Here is an 18,882-nt window from a genome sequence, read left to right as displayed (position 1 = left end):
CCAAGTACTCTCTTCATCATCATCTCCATATATCTTCAGCTCTGCTCATATATAATAAATATACAGAGACAGAAGCCGATCACCTTAACTTGCGTCTTATTCCCCACCTTTGAAACTGATTAAGCAGCATGACGAAGAGTTGTAATATGTCTCAGATGCTAAAGCTTTCGCTTATAGCTTCCCTTCTTGTTGTTGCACCTCTCTTATCTTCATCTCTCAGGGGCACTTATCTTTACTTCATTTTCAACCTTCTTATCATTGCACTTGGAGTCGAAGCTGGACTTCTTTCTTCCTCATCTTCTAATACTCCTGTTAATTATTACAAAAAAACTAATACACCAGTGGAAGTACCCCAGAAGCCAACAGAAACATCAGGGAGTCATGCACTAGTACTTAAAGCTACTAGTACTGCAGATAAAAAAGGCATTTGTACGGACCAATTAACAACTGTTCCTCGGAAAGAGCAGGAGAAGGTGGTGGAAAAATGTTCTTCTGCAAAGGTTTTTAGCTCTGTCGTCAAGGTGCACAAGATCAAGAAATGCCCCTCCACTCCAAGCATATTCTTTATCGGTGGAGTAGAGGCAGAAGCCGAAGAATTAGAGGTTTCTTGTCAAAATGATCATTTAAACCAAGTCGAAGAGTTGGATGAAGTGGTCCCTAGCGGTCAAGAGCTCTATAATAAAGCGGAGACGTTCATTGGCAACTTTTACAAGCAACTCAAGATGCAGAGAGAAGAGTCATGGCAGAGGATTCATGGGCTTTACAAGGCCTTCTAAACAAATTAAGAAATCATATATACTATATATATCTCTAGAAACTACAATATAGGTTAAAATTAAGGAGCAACCACTAATAATTTAATAATTAATTCAAATCTTCTACACCATTATGTGTGACATCCTCAGAAATCATGAGATGGCATGTATAATGGTTGCAGAATTTGAAACAAAACATAGGTGATTGAGGAGGCATTGCATTCTATATATGGCTCCTCAAACTTTGATAATTAGCTAGTTTGAAGGATTCTGCTTAATCTCTTCATGTGCACATCTCTCTGCATTAGGAGAGGCTATTACTTGGTGTTGCTGGATATTTAACAGCGCGCCTTCTACTTTTCTGCATGTTTGTACATACAGTTACTCTCTCCTAGACCTGGGTGCATATTCATTTTCACTGAAATATTAATGTATATCATGTTTGCATTCCTATACATTTGTTTTTAACCTTTCCTCGCAAATGCTTAATTCTCCATGTCTTTCAAGCTTTTCAAAGTCACTTAAATACCACCATCCAGACCATTTTTTTTTGTTGATAAATAAAATTTGGACCATTTTGTCTCTGCTGCTCCGTTAGTGCCAAGTCACTCGTGCATTAACTGGGGGCACTGAAAAATATAACTTTGTATTTATGAAAAATGCCCTAGGTTCTTTTTCATTACGAAACTAGTAATTGTATTTGCATCTGTGTGTATTTTTGCAATTACAATAACTCGCTCGCGTATAATATGGGACATTGTCAGGTCACCCTCAGGCACATGAGTTCCATAGAATTTACAACCTAAATTTTAACTTAATACTCATCTCCTTGGAACAAAAGAGATCAACACAAGCACTACCCTCGCATCAGTGTCTAGTTAATGTTGGTTAGATCTCTATTCTCCAGGCATAAGAGACAAATATAGATAAATAAAATGGGAATTGATGGTATGGTTTCTTACGACCTGCTTCACTCAGATGTCTGCGTACATAGTAAACATCATCTCAGGCCAAACTGTCACGAAAACCACAAAGTTCAGGAAAACGCATAGAAGTATATGGTAGGTGTTTGCTTCATAGTTAATGAGTCCTGTTGGAATAACAATTTTGTTATGTGGAACGGGAACCACACCCTTCTTAGTGGATAAATCATTCCTACCTAACCTTTGGGATACCAAATTATTCCTAATTCACTTACCATCCAAACGCCCTCATAATCTATTCTGTTAAAATTACCCTAGGCGCGGATCGCCAAAATAAATAAATAAAGAGATACTTCAATTAAAAGATTAAAGATGTCTGAAACCACACAATCCCAACACTGTGGCCCTTTCTTAATGTCATGAATAATTCCATTAGAAGATGATGGTCGAACTGATAAGAGAAAACATTCAAGTTTCAACTAACAATTCCGCTGGGGTTCATAGATGAAGCACAATTCAGTCACCATAATTCAGTTCATCGGGAATCAGATAACATTATAAAACACTAACAAAAGGGCAACTGATGGCTTAACAATGTTAGCAACTCAGTTTACCATCAACTGCTAGAATCCTCCACCTGCTTGCTGTGCAACATGAGGCCCTTGAACATTAATGAGCAACTGCTGTAGCCCTCGCCTTGTAGTTGGGTCGTCCTAAAAACAAACATCAGCAGTGCAGGATAAGTTGTCATGATTATAGAACTTCTTAGATTTGACAAGTACATTGTTCAGCAACAGAAGATGTCTACGAATAGTGATCTTTGCCTTTAATGTCTTACATCCTAGGAATATCAGATTTTTAAGACCTTGTAATTTATTTACCCCTGCACCATCCATGTAAACCCTTGACAGGTTACAGTTCGGTAAGTACTTACCTGCAAGTAGCTGTTAATTCTCGTATCCTTAAGCATGTCCGGAAGGCAACCTCTCAGGGCTTCACATGCTCTGTAATTAAGGTCCCTCTTAGTAGTATACATGGCAGAGTGAAATCAACATGAAAAACTCGACAAGTATATTTTTATATTACCTTCGATTATCTGATAATCGCAAGTAGCACTGAATGATATGCTTCAGTAGCTGTGATGGTGGTGGTTCTGCAAGAGCAGCAACCATGTTCGCCAAGACTCGACGCAGGGAACAAAATCTCTCAGCTGTTGTGCATATATACTCGAGGCCAACATCATCAGTTAAGATCTTGTGAACTATAAATGTTGCAACCTGATATTAAAATACATCTGTCAGACATCTATACAAACCAAGGGAAGGCACCCAATGTTGCCTTAACTAGAACATAACAATTATTTCTAACAATCTCATGATGACACATAATGCGCCCATTTTATTCATAGTGTCCCCTCACCTCCACACAGAGTGAATTCAGAATATTAAAAAAACATGGGAAAATTTTTTGAAACAGAATTTAGGAAGCTCACTGTTTTGGATAATTCACTACCCATCTCCATTGACCTCAAGCATGGCGGAATAATTTCAGTTGATAACAGAAAACTTATAACCTCAGTATCATCAACCTGAAATAAGAAATGAAAATTCTTGTTTAAACTTGAGGAATGTGAAGGGAACAAACAAATGACACGGAAAAACATACACTACCATTCATACAAGACAGATCCTCCCAGGCTAACTAAGGTCTTGCTCCCGAGTTTTTTTAGGAGAGAAAACAAGTGAATGTAAGTGAAAGCATCCCACTTTTGGAGTGAAAGTTTTGGAGTGAAACTGTGCTATATTTGCATGCACTTTCACTTGCTTTCGTCCCTTTAAAAAACTCGGAAGCAGGGTGTAAAAACCAGAGCAAAATCGTTCTAGAATTGTGACATAAAAGCACTATGCAACAACTTCTTATGTAACCAATTTATCATGTAAATGTAGAACATTAAAAACACAATTAATGCGTGTCTGTGTGTGAGCGCGTGTGTAGATCAATTAGGAATAGGATAAACTACCTTCACCAGTTCACCAATGACCCCCAAACTAGTAAGCCTCAGATGCTCGAAAGGCCTTGATTTGTTTGTGGTGTTGAAAAAAGGATATAGATAGAAAGGAATATGAGCTGCAAGAGAGTAAATGTTTGTATAAATAGAACTCCCAAAAATCATTAAGATAATTACGACAGGACTCAACCATAGCCCAACTGTTTAAACCTATAAGCACTAAATACTACAACATATCTTGTTGTATATTGTTTACTTCCAGGGAACAATCAGTACCCTGCCAAAATTAGTATTCAGCCTCACACAACCAGGGGCGGATCTAAAAAAAAGGATGGAGGACACGTGTCCCCCCTAATTTTTTTTTTTTTTACATTTTTCCATCATTTTAAATTTTACAAAATTATAAAAGTGTTCTCATAAATTTGAAAATATATGAATATTTTCCGAAAATTTGCTTGGTACCCCTATAATTTGAATCCTAGACCCGTCCCTCACACAACATAGTTTTATCACAAGAAGTGTAGAAGTGGATTTACATAAACATATCATCTGAAAGGAAGAGGTTTCCATAACATGCGTTATAATGAAATCACTTATCATAAACTACAGATTCCCCTATGTTCCATGACAAGGTCATGGGTTTGATTTCCCCGTATAAATATATTAACAACTATTCAGGGAATTACCTTTTAAGAACAACATTTTTGTCTCTGGATGAGAGGCTATACACTGCAAAATAATATTCCATTAGTAATGACCTGGAATAGATAATATTACAAAAAACAAAATGATATATACAGCAAGTACATTTTATTTAACCAAAACGTAACAAATAGAAGACAAATTAACTAATCTACACCAACTTTTATTTAATTTCAATCGATGATACAGGGACCAAGGTTCATCATTTAAGGGGCGTGAGAAGACAGACTTTTTAGGATATTTATGTTTAACTTATCATAACTCAAAACAGTACAACCTCCGTTAAACGTGTCCATTTTAATTAGTTGTTCACTTCAACTTTTAATGCAAAATCATATTTCCAAAGTCAAATCTACTCCATATATCTCTTATTTATATTTCCTAGATGAATCTCATTCCACATATTATAGTCATTTAATACAACTAAATTGTCACCGTCCACTTTTCCTAAACTGTGTGATTTTTTCAAAGTGGATATCTATTTGGAGAGACCGCAGGCGGAGGCAACATCAATTGCCTAATCACAGTATGCTTGACTAGGTAATTGATCTTTCTCCCAACCAAAAGAAGTCTCAAACATAAATTGAAAATTTTGATTTGAGATGGTCATGAAGGCAGCCTGTCATGACTCCTCAACGACTAATGATAAGAGTAGATACAGTTATTTGCAAGAATATTATGCCATAAATATATTACAGAAGAAAACGAGAATACTTGGAGAACAGCAAGTGCATGGCAGACTCTGTTTGATTGTACCACGGTCAGATTAGGCGGTGATAAGAAACGGTAGATTGAAATAATCTCCTGCACTTGCAAAACCAAAAAGCAACTTAATATATGTATTGATGAAAGAACAATGCATCATCTGAGCTAGAAATTATCATAGCAATTTTTATAACATTCTGTTAATGGTGCATATCCACACAATTCTTAACTATTTATATATTTCAGCTTATGGAACTAATTTAACCTAGTTTCACATAAATTGAATTACTACAGACCCAATTTCATCCTTAACACAATTCATGTGTCACATCCTTCTCTCACATTATGTTAAAAGGAAACATATTCCAAGTTGTTTCGCATGATTTGAAAGCCAACATGATAACCTCCACACTAACAAGGACCCTATATCTTCTGACTTTAACATTCCTCTTTACAGATTTACAGCATCAAACCATATAAGTCGTTTGACTCGCGGAGTGATATGAGATTGGAATGAGGAATCAGGTTAGGGTGGTATGGGTTTTGATACACTGATTTAGCAAGCTAATAGCATGAAACTGATAATTGTTAGCGAGCTATCAAAGTATTATATATATGTGCTAACAGCTTTCAGGACCGACCAATCAGCAAACTCACAGCGTGAACATAAAAGCAATCAGATAAAGATCAAAGTCTAAAATCAAGGAGATTTGTTAGGGAACGAATTGTAAGGATTCTAATATATATATAGGGATAGGATCAAATAAAAACTTTTTTAAGTTACAAACTTACAAACTTTTTTTTGAATTTTTTTTATTCTTCCAATAATCCAACCTGTTAATCCTTAGTTATAGACTGTATCTATGCTGAAAATTATTGAAAAAACATCACAATTTTAAAAATAACGCACAGATAAATCGCGCATTCAACACATTTGTAACTGGGGTTCAACATTGGGTGTAGAACATTAATTATCATTGTGTTGAATATATTTATAGAGATGCTTAAACTATACCTCTGGGGTTTGGGTAGGGTCTAGAAAGATAAATATCGGTTATATAATACCTTTAACTTAATTTTTACATTGAAAAATTAGTTTATGTACTTCTCAAACACAATTTTAATCGATGTTCAACAAAATATCTTAAAAAAATGTTGAACTTAACTTATATATGTGTTGAACAAAAAAAGTTTGTAAGTTTGTAAGTTTGTACCAGAACCCTCCCCTATATATATATACACACATATATATATATATATATGTATGTATGTATGTATGTATGTATGTATGTATGTATGTATGTATGTATGTATGTATGTATGTATGTATGTATGACTTATATAAATATTAGAGCTCGGTTTTCATCAAGAATTTTATTCAAAAACATTTTCCTAAATAATAGGAGGTTTTATCTCAAGATCGTTCTTATCCTTTCAAACTCCTATTCGGTTTCAAATTGTATATTATATAAACGTTTTACTGAGATAGTGTTTCAACGTTCTTATGTTTTACTCAGTAATATCTACAAGGCTTTAACGTTCAATTTTGAGCAAATTAAACGTGAGTTCGGTTGAAGAACAAGAACGTTGTAATTTGTTACATAATTGACCGTTGGAAGGCTTGTATAATACTTGAGTGTGGTTGCCATTTTTGAGAAGAAGAACACACCTCAAGCTTTCTGAAATACAACACTCGTTCTTTGCTAAATCTTTGTTTGAGCTCTGATACTTATATTTGTTGATATATCTACATTGAGTTCATAGTTTGGGTTGTATTTTTACACTTACATTGTATTGTTCAGGGTGTAAAGGTTTGTTGATGTGTATCCATCTTGTGAAACAAGGGAACTAGTTAGTCAGGTGAGTATACTTGGGAAGTATAGATCTTGGAGAGCTTTTGTTTCGTGGTTCAGTGGTTTCAGCAAGCTGATAACGAGAACAAAGGTTGAAGGGAGTTATATTATTGAATCTTGTAATGGTTAACATTTTTTGATTAATAATATAATCTCTTACTAGTTGGTAGGGGACCAGGATGTAGACCAATTGGGTTAGGGGTCGAACCTGGCTAAAATTCTTGGTGTGGCTAGCTTACTGTTTATTACTGTTTTGCATTGCATGCTTATTGTTAGCTGACTGTTTAGTCTGAATCTTAACAGCAAGCTGTCTGTGACAGTTTAATTATTCGGCAACATTTAAAAATCGGGTATATTAGCCATAACAGCTATTCACCCCCTCTCTAGGTGTATAATTTCAGGTTTAAGGTATCATATTTGATATTATGTGTTTGGTTGATTGCTGGAATCGATATATTTAATTTTATAAAAATAATTATGTTAACTAAATATATTAATAAAATTATTATTATTATTTTTTTGAAATTATTAATAAAATTATTATTATTAAATTTTCACATTATTGATTATTCTTAATTTAAATATTAATATTTATTGCTTAAATAGAGACAAAAAAATAGAATATAAAACTGATACCCATACCCCATTTCATATTAACCTCACCCCTTTGGTATCAAAAACCATACCTTTGAGGAATGAGTTTGAAAATATGTTTTTCTTCAACCAAACACCTAGTATGGGTTTGGAATTGGCGAAACTCATACTTGATTCCAGACACCCCTCAATCAAACGACCCCTAAGGGGTATCATTATACAGTAGGTATCGTTTTGAATGACTTGCATAAATGAATTTTTTGTGAAGGTATCATGCACCGGTTGAGAAATAAATGGATTGATTATCAATTTGGTCACTTATTTCTTCGAATATATCAAAGTAGGTCACTGGCAAATTTTTGATCTTGTTTGTATTACTAATTTTAAAAAATTACATTTTATTAATTTTAAAGTTTTTATAAATGTAAAAAGTTGACTATTGAAGTTTTCTAAATAATTATAGCACATCTTTCTAACTACGTTTTTTCTAATTAAGCATGTACTCGTCTTTTTTTTTATATTGAATTCAACCTCTATTTGTGTAAATTTATATTATCTTTTTTTAAAATATTTATTATTTATCATCACATTGCTTAGGGTAGAAGTTCACGTCAAACACCAATTAAATTTATGTCATATAACTTAATAAAAAAAGTTTATTTTGACCTAAACTAACTTGTAAAAATTATCAAGATATAATATAGTTTAGGGTTTAGGGTTTAGGATTTGGGGTTTAGGATCCACGATACATTGAAACGAAGCAAGTGACGAAACTGATAATTAATGTAAAAATATATTGCTATTAACTACATAAAGCATAACTATAATGGTATAACAATAGAACCAAATGAATTCCACAATCGTGGAGCCAAATTTTGAAATAATTCTCGTTTCTGAAATAAACAAAGACAAAACAAGTTTATCAAGCATACCTGAATCAGTGCAGTAATGGTACCAAAAGAGTTCCATACAAAAGGAGCCAAATCTTTAATTAGTTCCCTGCTCTACAAATTTAACCAAAATAATTCCACATGAAAGGAGCCAAATTTTTAATTAGTTTCATGTTCAACAAATTAAAACAAAAAATAACAAAAGTTTTAACTACTCAAACTATAAAATTAACGGGAAGATACATCATATGACTTTTTTAATAAGGAATGTGCTATATTTTTGTGAGTAGAAAAGAAACCACAGTTTAAAGGAAAAACTAATTTTAACAGAATTTATTAAATTTTAATAGTTGTACACCTATTAAACTAGCTAAATTTATCTTTCGGTAAGAAAAAAGGTGGCCTTATGAACATTAAATCATTTTCATAACTTAAATCTTGGATAATTAGTCTATTTCTTTTTGAGAGACTGAAAAATATCATATAACATAACAATCATTTTCACTGAAAAATAGATAAAAAAAATTGTTTAATAAAATTAAAGTTGAATGTGGCACATTAGAGCAGGCGTTGGCATTATTAAAATTTCCAGGACACAAGAAGAATAAAACAGTAAGAGTAAAACAATAATTGCGAGTAAGAAAGACAATAATTAAGATAAATAATAAAAATAATGAAGAAATAGGTCAGGCGAAAAGAAACAATTGGAGGGTTAAAAAAGTAAGTAGGGGGTGCATCTAGTGTTATGGTGTCCAAAACTGACATATATAGTTCATAGGCCGTGACCATAGTTGTGGAACTGATGAAACACTCGTTGGTTAAAGTTTTTCTCAAAAAACGCGCAAAGTAATTTTGTAAATATGGTGGTGAGATGGAAGTGGCGGTGGTCTGCTTGGAGGGGAGAATAGCGCAGGCTCAATGGCATTTAGATTTTATGATCTTTTCAATAAAAGTCGACCAATACCAGTTCTAGACGGAGATTAGATCCACGCACTAATATTCACTTCGTGCCTTCACAACTGTCGGAAAAGTGAGATGATGGGTCTATCCACTTGAAGACGGTGATTCGTGGGCCAAACTACATCCCCAATCAAGGACTAGATCAGGGTGTCATCACGGGCATTCCACATATTGAAAGGGGTATTATGGCAATTCTAGGTTAGGAGGTCTTGGAATTTGGAGGTATTTAAAACTAGGCATGTAATTGTTTGATGGGACAAGTAAGAATCATTGGAATTTATGGGTGAACCATTATTTTAATTTCTATTGACTCACGGAGGAGGAAAGACTTTAGACAGTTGTGGTAGTTTTTTAGAGTGATGCACTTAGATGGTACTAGAGGGAGAAGAAGCTTCATCCAATGCATAGGTAGGCTGATTCAAAAGAGTTCATTCATTGCCACTTACAAACAATGGTTGGCCACCGTCCACACATTCTATGTCACTGAGTACTATCTTCGATGCATTGATAAGCTACGTCGTTGGAGAAAGTGTCTGAGTATGTTTTATTGGGTTATTTTTTAAATGACCCTAAGGACGAGGTTAAAATTGATATAAGAATTTGTATCACATGAGCTTGGAGCAAACCATGGAACTATCCTTGCGAGTGGAGGAAATAATACGATGATTAGGTTTAAGAAGAGTAACATGACTGCAAATCGTCCAGGCTAGCTCTATTTTGCTATAAAAAAAACCTTAAGAATTGGTTATTCATATGGCATTCCAACTTGTCCAAATCCATTTCATGGCCGAGCTATAAGAGGAGACTCGCAAGTATCACTAACATTACCTTGGGGCTCCAATGTAATAACAAACAAGAACGTGGGTGAGGTGCGACACCTAATAGATAATGAATTGTAAGAGAAAAGGTCAAATGAAATATTTGAAAATGCGAGATAAATTACATGTGAGACATCAGTACCGTAACAGGCACTGTGTTTCCTTCTTTAAAAGAGGAACCATCCCACGAGGTTAAGCTTAAGGAAAATGATAGGGACCCCAAATATTTATCCCAAAATTTTTTCCCAAATGACGTGGCGAAATCTCATTGGTTGCATCCATTCCCATAATAATGAGGCACCCCCTGCAGATTCATCAATCACCCAATCAAATTTCACCACTTGTTAGCCACGTCATTTGGTAACAAATTTTGGGGGGGAAATTTGGGGTCTCTAGCATTGCCCTAAGCTTAAATTGGAGATATCTTTAAAATCCGTTTTTTGTTTGACCGGTCCTTAAATTACGAAACTCAAAGGTTTGAGGATAATTATGAAATGGGGATCCCAACTGATTCGGAAGCACTCGTAATTTCTTTTCATGAGATAAGGTGGAAACATTATAAATCCAAGTTAACACATTAGTCAGTTTTGGTGTTTCTTTAGAGAAAGGGGACACTAATAAAAAAAATTGAGGTATTTTAAAATGTAATGTTACATCTAGATGGGGATCTTATAATCCATGAGTATTTATCACCTCTAATCTTTGCGAATACCAATGTTATTAGGGGCATCCAATGTTTGGAGAAGTTCGGGGCAATGGTTGTTAATCGGAAAACTTAAGTATTGCAATTTGACTTTCGGGAAAGCATATAAGCGTTGGTTAGTGATCTTTCTCTAGTATGATCAAAAAATTCTTTAAGATTCATGTTCCACACAATTTGTAAAAAAGAGGTAATATATTTGGTTGAGGTTAACCAATTGATCGGGTTGTTCCGAGTGAAATAGAATCGTAGAAAAATAACATCCCACCATACTTGGTTGAGACAGTGTAGCAAGATCAAGAAACATTTTTGACAGCAACCAAGCTGCACCAAAATGGGGTCATGAACATTTGATTTGCTTAAAGGAAGGTAGTAATCTAGTGGGGTAAGACCCTACCGTTTACGTTTTACATTGTGCTATAAAGATGAGATTGAACGAATTATCAAGGAAGTGTTAAATGAGACCATCATCAAATCATGCACAAGTGCTTTATTAAGTACCGTGTTACTTGTGTGTAAAAATTGGTGTATAGAGATTTTGTATAGGTTATCGCGTCTTAAATAAAGTGATGTTTTCAGACAAGTACCACATTTCGATAATTGATGAGCTTTTGGATGAATTACATAGGACAAAGTATTCTCTAAACTTGATTTGAAATCGGGGAACCACCAAATTAGGGTTCATCCTAACAATATTCAAAAATTGTAATCTTACTCAAGATTGAAATTGTGAATTCCTCATCATGCAATTTATCATCACGAATGCACCGATTGCATTCCAATCGTTCATAACTAATGTTTTTCAACCTATCTTCGTTGTTTTGTTCTTGTCTTGTTCGATGACATCTTCGTCTATAGTAATACGGAAGCAGGTCATATAAAGCACTAAAGCATTATCATGGGCACATTGGCTCACAACAATTCGATAGCAAATATACAAAAAACTAGATTACTTATTTTGGCCATGCTATCATTAATGAGGGGCTTACAATACCTCCAATATTGAAGGAATCATAAGGTTTTTGGTTTAACTATATTTTATTGAAGATATGTTGAGTTTTACTCCCAGATCATGGGTCCCCCCCACTGACTAGTTATGCAAAGACAATTTTAGATGCATTACCGCATGAAGGAAGCGTTTAGCCAGTCTAAAAAGGCTATGATACGGTCTAGTTTTGGCACTACCATATTTTTCCTAATAGTTTTCACTAAAGACTATTGCCTAAAGTTTTCGACTAGGGGCAGTGCTAATATAGGGTGGTAGGCGCATTGCTAACTATTGGAAAATCACGAGTCCCTAAGGCCCAACAAAATTCAGTTTATAAAAAAGAGCTGATTGTTATATATTTCACAATCTAAAAATGGTAATTCCACTTGATTGGTCATCACTTTGAGGAAAGATTAACAAATACAGTCTGAAAGAGGTGGGTGGTGACTATCAAAAGTAGATTTGTAAGTTTATGGGTATGCCTTTGACAGTCTGTACAAACCGAGATGATCAAATCTGATTTTTGATGATTTGTCTCGGAAAATAGTGGGCAACACCACTTTTTAGGCCATAACGACTACAACTGAAATAGATTGGGCGAGACTCCAAATTTAAATTCTCCAGGACCCCAATAAACATGAAGTGGATTGGGGGAGACCCCATTGTCCAATCTGTCACCAACAAAAACTGGTAAAGCAAACTACTCCTACCGTTGATCATTCCATCTCAAGTATTGGATGATGTTTTACTAGACTTGCTATCCTCCATGACATGGATACAATTTTTGTTTACTGTGGATTGGCTCTCTAAGTATGCTCCTTTCGTCGGATTACGTCATTCACTAATACCATTCCCAATGGCATATGTATTTGTCAAGGAGGTTGTAAAATTGCATAGTATTCCATGTTGACTAAGTCATAATTTTTTGAATATAGACTCCCCTAAATGGTTCTTATTTTGTACTAATGCTAGCAAAGAATTGGGAGGTACATGCACTTTTTAAGTGATCATAGAGAAATTAAGAAGAAGATAATGATTTACAATATCAAAGGTAGTACGTATAGACCTGGCAATTCGGTACACGACACGAACACGACACGAAAAGTTTGGGTTTGGTTTTCAATATTCGGTACACGAACACGAAAGTACACGAACACGAAAAATACACGTTACATTTAGTGTCGGGTTCGGTTTTTAATACAAGTACACGAATGACACGAAAGTACACGAACTAAATAAATAATATAAATTAAGAAATATATTATACTTATTTATTATATATTCTTTAATAAATTTTAATTATGTTATTTCATTTTTGTTATCTTATGAATTTATTGTATGTCTAATCTATTTTTTTGTTACAGAAAAATTGTAAAAATAATAGATTTATTGTGAAATTCGTGTACTTTCGTGTACAAATGTGTATTTCGTGTATATTTCATCCGGACCGTTTGTGGTACACGGAAGGTACACGAATTTGTTCGTGTACTAAACGTGTACAGTTCGTGTTGACACGAAATAATTCGGTTCGTGTACGTGTTTCAGAACTGGTACACGAAACCGAAACAGTTCGGGTTCGGGTTTAGAGTGCAGTACACGAAAACACGAAAGTACACGACACGAAAGTACACGAAACGAACTGTTTGCCAGGTCTAAGTACGTATCATAATTATTAGTATAAAAATTTGACACAAATCACAAGAAGCCATATGATTGCAAAAAGTATGCAAAAGATTTAAATATTAATTAAAACTTCCACAACATTGAAAGATTTATCTAGATAAAATAACATCGTCTTCAAAGACATATAAGTTGATTAACCTTTAAACCAACCATAGATATGATAAATAAATAGGGTCGATAGAGCAATTAACAATAAGCAGGCAATCAAGGAAAGTAACAGAAGGACCATCAAAATAAATCTATCTCGAATCTTGATTTTGTAAGACAGTGATCTCATAATAATAATATCAATGGACCAACAATTAGCACACTAACTATAATTGACATACAACCGCAATTAACTTGCAAAATTAAACTATAAACCATATTCTTTCTTTTTCAGAATTTTGATGCAAGTTCAAGCGCATAATTATTAACTCTCCAAAGAAGGAACGAAAGAGTTATCACAACAAAAATTAATCAAGATAGGGATATCACATGCGATATCAAAACCCTCAAATTGAGAAATGTTAGTAATTTAATTGAATCAAATCATAACGCTAACTTGTAACACATAACAAAACTCTTAATTATGTATACAAGACTTACTTGAATAAAGACCTTTGAAAGCTCACGAAGAGCGTCTTCTCGAATGCCTCGATTTCCCAAATCCAACACAAGCTGTTCTATCACTCGTTTTTGACGTTCTCTTCCATTTAATTCCTCATTGGGCGTTGATCCTGTCGTCGCTCGTCTAACTAATCCTTCATCCATGAGTAAAGATTGATGAGGTTTCGAATTTGAAAACCACTCCTCTCCTTCTTATATAAAAATGATATAAAATGAGTTTCAATTCGAACGGTGTTGTTTTGTCTTCTAATTTTTTGTGATTTAATATATACAAACGATACGCTTTTCATAACCTTAAATTATCTTCTCTACTTTCATCAGTTGAAAGAATGAGATATAATATTTTCTAAATCGTTAAAATTCGTAACTGATTAGAGTTATTACTAAATCTCATTTATTAAATTTGCTATGTGATATTATGTTTGATATTTAATATACATCTGCGCGCTGAAGATTTCTCTATAAACTCAAATTAAGAACTAATATTTTATATATATATTATTATTTAAAGTGTTTAATTGACATTTGTACAATATTATTAAAATCAAACCATAAAAAGTTAAGAATTTGTGACTATGGGGCCAGGTCCATTTACTTGGACTTTTCTTGAATATTTAGGCACCCAGCGCTTTCACATATAAGGTATGTGTATGTATTGGCACCAGTTCTATTTTGACTTGAGTTATTCTTGAGTTAAAGCACTTGGCGCTGACACATACAATAATGTATACTATAGAGGAGCCAGGTCCTCTATACTTAGCAAAATTCGGCATCAGTGCACCTAGCACCACCCATATATAAGTAGTTACATTGTATTGGCTCCAAGTCCATGCCTTGATTAATTTTTAGCTCGTTACACCGTCTAGCGCAAAATCTCTCCCCCTTATATGAAATGTATGGAACCCCGTGGCGCTGTGTCTTTTCTCTTAACCACTTTTGAGCAACACTACACATGGCACACTTATACATATGTTATACACTTGTGATGCCAGTTGTTATGTTAGGTCCTGAAACGATTGTGGAAGGGGGGGTTGAATACAATCGTCACTAATAATCGCGGCGGAATAATCTGATTAGAATAAAACTTGTTAATCAGATTTAATTAATTAATATAACAATATTTTAAGTCGTTATATAATTAATATGGTTCGTTTTAATGTCCACTAAAGTTCGTAGAATAAATTCGACAGGATGTATTCTAACTTAGTGATTAAAACAACCGAGTGATCAAAGCACAGAAAACTGTGGATATAACAATAGCAAGTTACAAACAACATGAAAGCTTTTATAATGCTTTTACAATGCTTGAACACTTACAAATGAAGAAGTGAAGCCATATTTATAGGCAATCACTTGGAACTAGGTATGACATTGATAGGAACGACTTTCTAGCTTAGGAATGACATTACAATGGAAGATATGACATTATTATACAAAGCCATGCTAAAAAAGAGAGAAGGAATGACATATTTGGAGAATGTCATTCTGCCAGGCGCGGTATGACATTTTTCCATGGCCACCACTCTTCATTTGGCATGACTTAATCAATTAAAGTCATTCGGTAGCAGATGATATGACTTTTTAAAGTCATATAAACACAAGTCACATGCCATACAAGAATGCCTAAAATACAGACACGGTATGACATTTTTATGTCATACCAGCGAAAGTCTGAAAGCAATAAACGGTATGACATTCTGTAAGTCATACAACAGCACACGGTATGACTTTTTAAAGTCATGCTGAGAATGTCTAATACAATGACACGGTATGACATTCTTTAGGAATGTCATGCCGAGTCAAATAATCATTAAATCATTTGTTTTAATTGAATAAATATTCAATAATTACTCACTTAATTATATTAATTATATAAATTCATAAATTAAATTAATTCGAAGGTGAATCAATTTAATAAATAAATTATACAACTAATTTAATTATTTTGATAAGTGAAATAATTAAATAAATACTTATACAATTAAATTCCTTCAGCAACAGGGACTTCTGACTTGTTTAAACGTTGTAGATCTTTGTCTTGATTGAACGGCCACTTATAGTTGATGTTGAACACTTAATCTGAGTAGCTGACACACAAATGTACTATCTGGTTCATCTGTATCTAGCTGAATCAAATATTCTTTATCAAATAAACATTTGAGACGTGGCTTGTTCGTCCAGTCTTTGTCTTCGAAGTTCTTCTTTATAAGTAAAAATAGTATGGAATCTTCAGAATAAATAAAGTATTAAAATTTTATACATTCTGGACTTCTGGACGTGCTACAAAAGATTATTTGTACACTAAGGCTTGAACATATTAATGAACTTCTTTAAGTGGTGTGCAGCAGCATCATGAAATTCTTCAGACATATAATTTCAATAAATCACTTGACGTTCTTCGTACGGATTCCTTCAACAATACTTTCTATTTACCTTGCTTTCTTATCAGAGTTGAGTTGGTACTTCTTTAATTACAAATAGGCTAAACATGTGCCTTTCATGTTATTAATTAGATAATTTCATAAGTAATAATCACTTGGCCCCACGGATAAATGCATATATATAGGCTCATGATCAAACATAAACCACCCTTAAAATAAAAAATAGACACGAATTCAGTTTAGTGAAATTCTTAGTACAATTTAGTGATATTCTCTATAGGATTTAGTGATATGTGTTGCAGGACTTAGTGAAAACTTGCAGAAACTGCCCAGAAGCTCCAAATCTGTTCCAGAAACTGCTCAGAATCTCCAGATCTGTTCTAGTTTCCGATTCAGGTGGTGGTTATAGTGGTGGAGATAGTGGAGGTGAAGGTGGAGATGGAGGTGGTGGACATGGAAGGAGCCTTTAGCTCTCTCCGACAGTTTTTAACAAAGATCTGGAATTGAAATCGGCATTAAGCTGGACAAACAGTATTGGAGGTGAGGAAGACCGAGGTGGAGGTGAGGACGAAGGTGCAGGTGGAGATGGAGGTGGAGGTGGGGATGGAATGGGTGGGGCGGTGGAGGGGGGTTGGATTTGGTGGTGATATATATAATGGAGGCCGACATGGAGGTGGTGGTTATGGAGGGTCGGGCGGCACGGAGGTGGGGAGAGCAGCAAAGACTTGGCGGGGGTGGCGGAGTGAAGCTGCCGGAAGTGGGGTGGAGGCAGGAGAAAAAGAAGGAGAAAGTGGGGTTGTTTGAGAATTTAGTGATATCCTCTTAGAAATTTGGTGATAGTTTTTAGTTTTTAGAATAAGGAGGTTTCTATTGGAGTAAGACTATATATATATATATATATATATATATATATATATATATATATATATATATACACACACACACACACACACATATATAATTAAGTACAATGTTTTGACACCTCTTTTTGATTTCTTTATCAAATATCAGCAGGTAATTTATGAAATATACTAAAGGCTTGACTTGACCTGTACCAATTAACTTGTTGACTTTATCAATTCTTCGTTCGATAAATATGACAAACAAATTTGTATGTGTAGACATTTAGTGCCCTGGTCTAATTCCCAAAAGACTAACACGAATTTAAACTTCTTACTGTCTTTGATAAATATCGTTGATCAGTCCCTTTCGAGTTGGAAATGCTTTAAATACTGAGCACGAATAATCAGTTTGACAATACTGAAATCCACTAGAACTTGATACTGAATCTGTAGACAACTTCTGATCCGTGAAACAACTTGAACTTTATTCTTCACTGATGCCAGAACAATTCTGTCTGTGGTCTTTATTCTTCAGCGATCTTGTAATTGCTTCAGTTTCCATGATCGTCTGATTCTGTCTGTACCTTTCTTCAATATGTCAATTCATGTATCATACATATTTGTTGTTTTCTATCTTGGTTATAGTGTTGAGTTATCGCTATTACAATTTACGTTGCGTTATGCCTTACAATAACTCAACTAATACCCCAATTAACTACTAATCATTTTGCTAACATAGAGTCCACACATTTTGTGGATCATTTTCAAATAAAAGAAATTAAACTAAATTTAATAATGAAGCAAATTTATCAAGGCCAACCTTCCACCACAGACAAAATCGGCAAGATATCACCTTTTTGAGCTCATTGTTGAAAATTGTGCTGCAAGTGTCAAAATTAGAAGGGCCACTTAAGATGAATGTTTGTATAGCAGTTTTCTATCTCAAGAAGAATCAAAAAAAGTGGAAGATGCTCTTCTAAATCGAGACCGAATTTTAGCTATGCAAGAATAGTTCAATAAATTTGAAAGAAGTAAAGTATAAAAACTGGTAACCAAGCCTATGATAGATCAGTTATAGGCACAAAATGAGTATTGAGATACATGATGGATGAAAATGACATAGTTATAATGAACAAAGCAATAAGAATTTTTCTAGCCTATGCTGCACATGCTAGTTTCAATGTAAATCAAATGGATGTCAAAATTGGTTTTTTATTAGAGATCTGGAAGAAGAGGTGTATGTTTGTCAACCACCTGGTTTTAAAGTTCCACATTTTCTAGACGTTATTAGACCTAGACAATTGCTAACTTCTTAACATTTAAACTGTTGCTGTAAAATCCAGAGATTACATCAAAACTGTTGTGGAAGTAATGAAATGCATATACTATACATGCCATTATCTCTTGCATCTTAGCTTTATCAGAACTTTCATTTGCATCATCTCCGGATGAGTCGTCAGTATCTGATAAG

The 18,882-nt window shown here is 34.2% G+C and overlaps 1 protein-coding gene across 1 annotated transcript; it reads right to left on the bottom strand.

Moving 5' to 3' along the window:
- Positions 1–2,062: 2,062 nt before the first annotated feature.
- LOC108222366 (uncharacterized) lies at positions 2,063–14,332 on the bottom strand. Its single transcript, XM_017396284.2, has 9 exons — positions 14,168–14,332; positions 8,473–8,544; positions 5,103–5,192; positions 4,373–4,415; positions 3,699–3,805; positions 3,171–3,266; positions 2,765–2,955; positions 2,613–2,682; positions 2,063–2,391 (listed from the first exon to the last, which is right to left on the bottom strand). The coding sequence occupies exons 1-9, from the start codon at positions 14,330–14,332 to the stop codon at positions 2,302–2,304; spliced, it is 924 nt and encodes a 307-aa protein (XP_017251773.1). The 3' UTR covers positions 2,063–2,301.
- Positions 14,333–18,882: the final 4,550 nt, after the last annotated feature.

This window comes from Daucus carota, chromosome 5 (genome assembly GCF_001625215.2).
Source record: "Daucus carota subsp. sativus chromosome 5, DH1 v3.0, whole genome shotgun sequence".
Taxonomy (NCBI): Eukaryota; Viridiplantae; Streptophyta; class Magnoliopsida; order Apiales; family Apiaceae; genus Daucus; species Daucus carota.
This window is presented reverse-complemented; position numbering and strand designations above follow the sequence as displayed.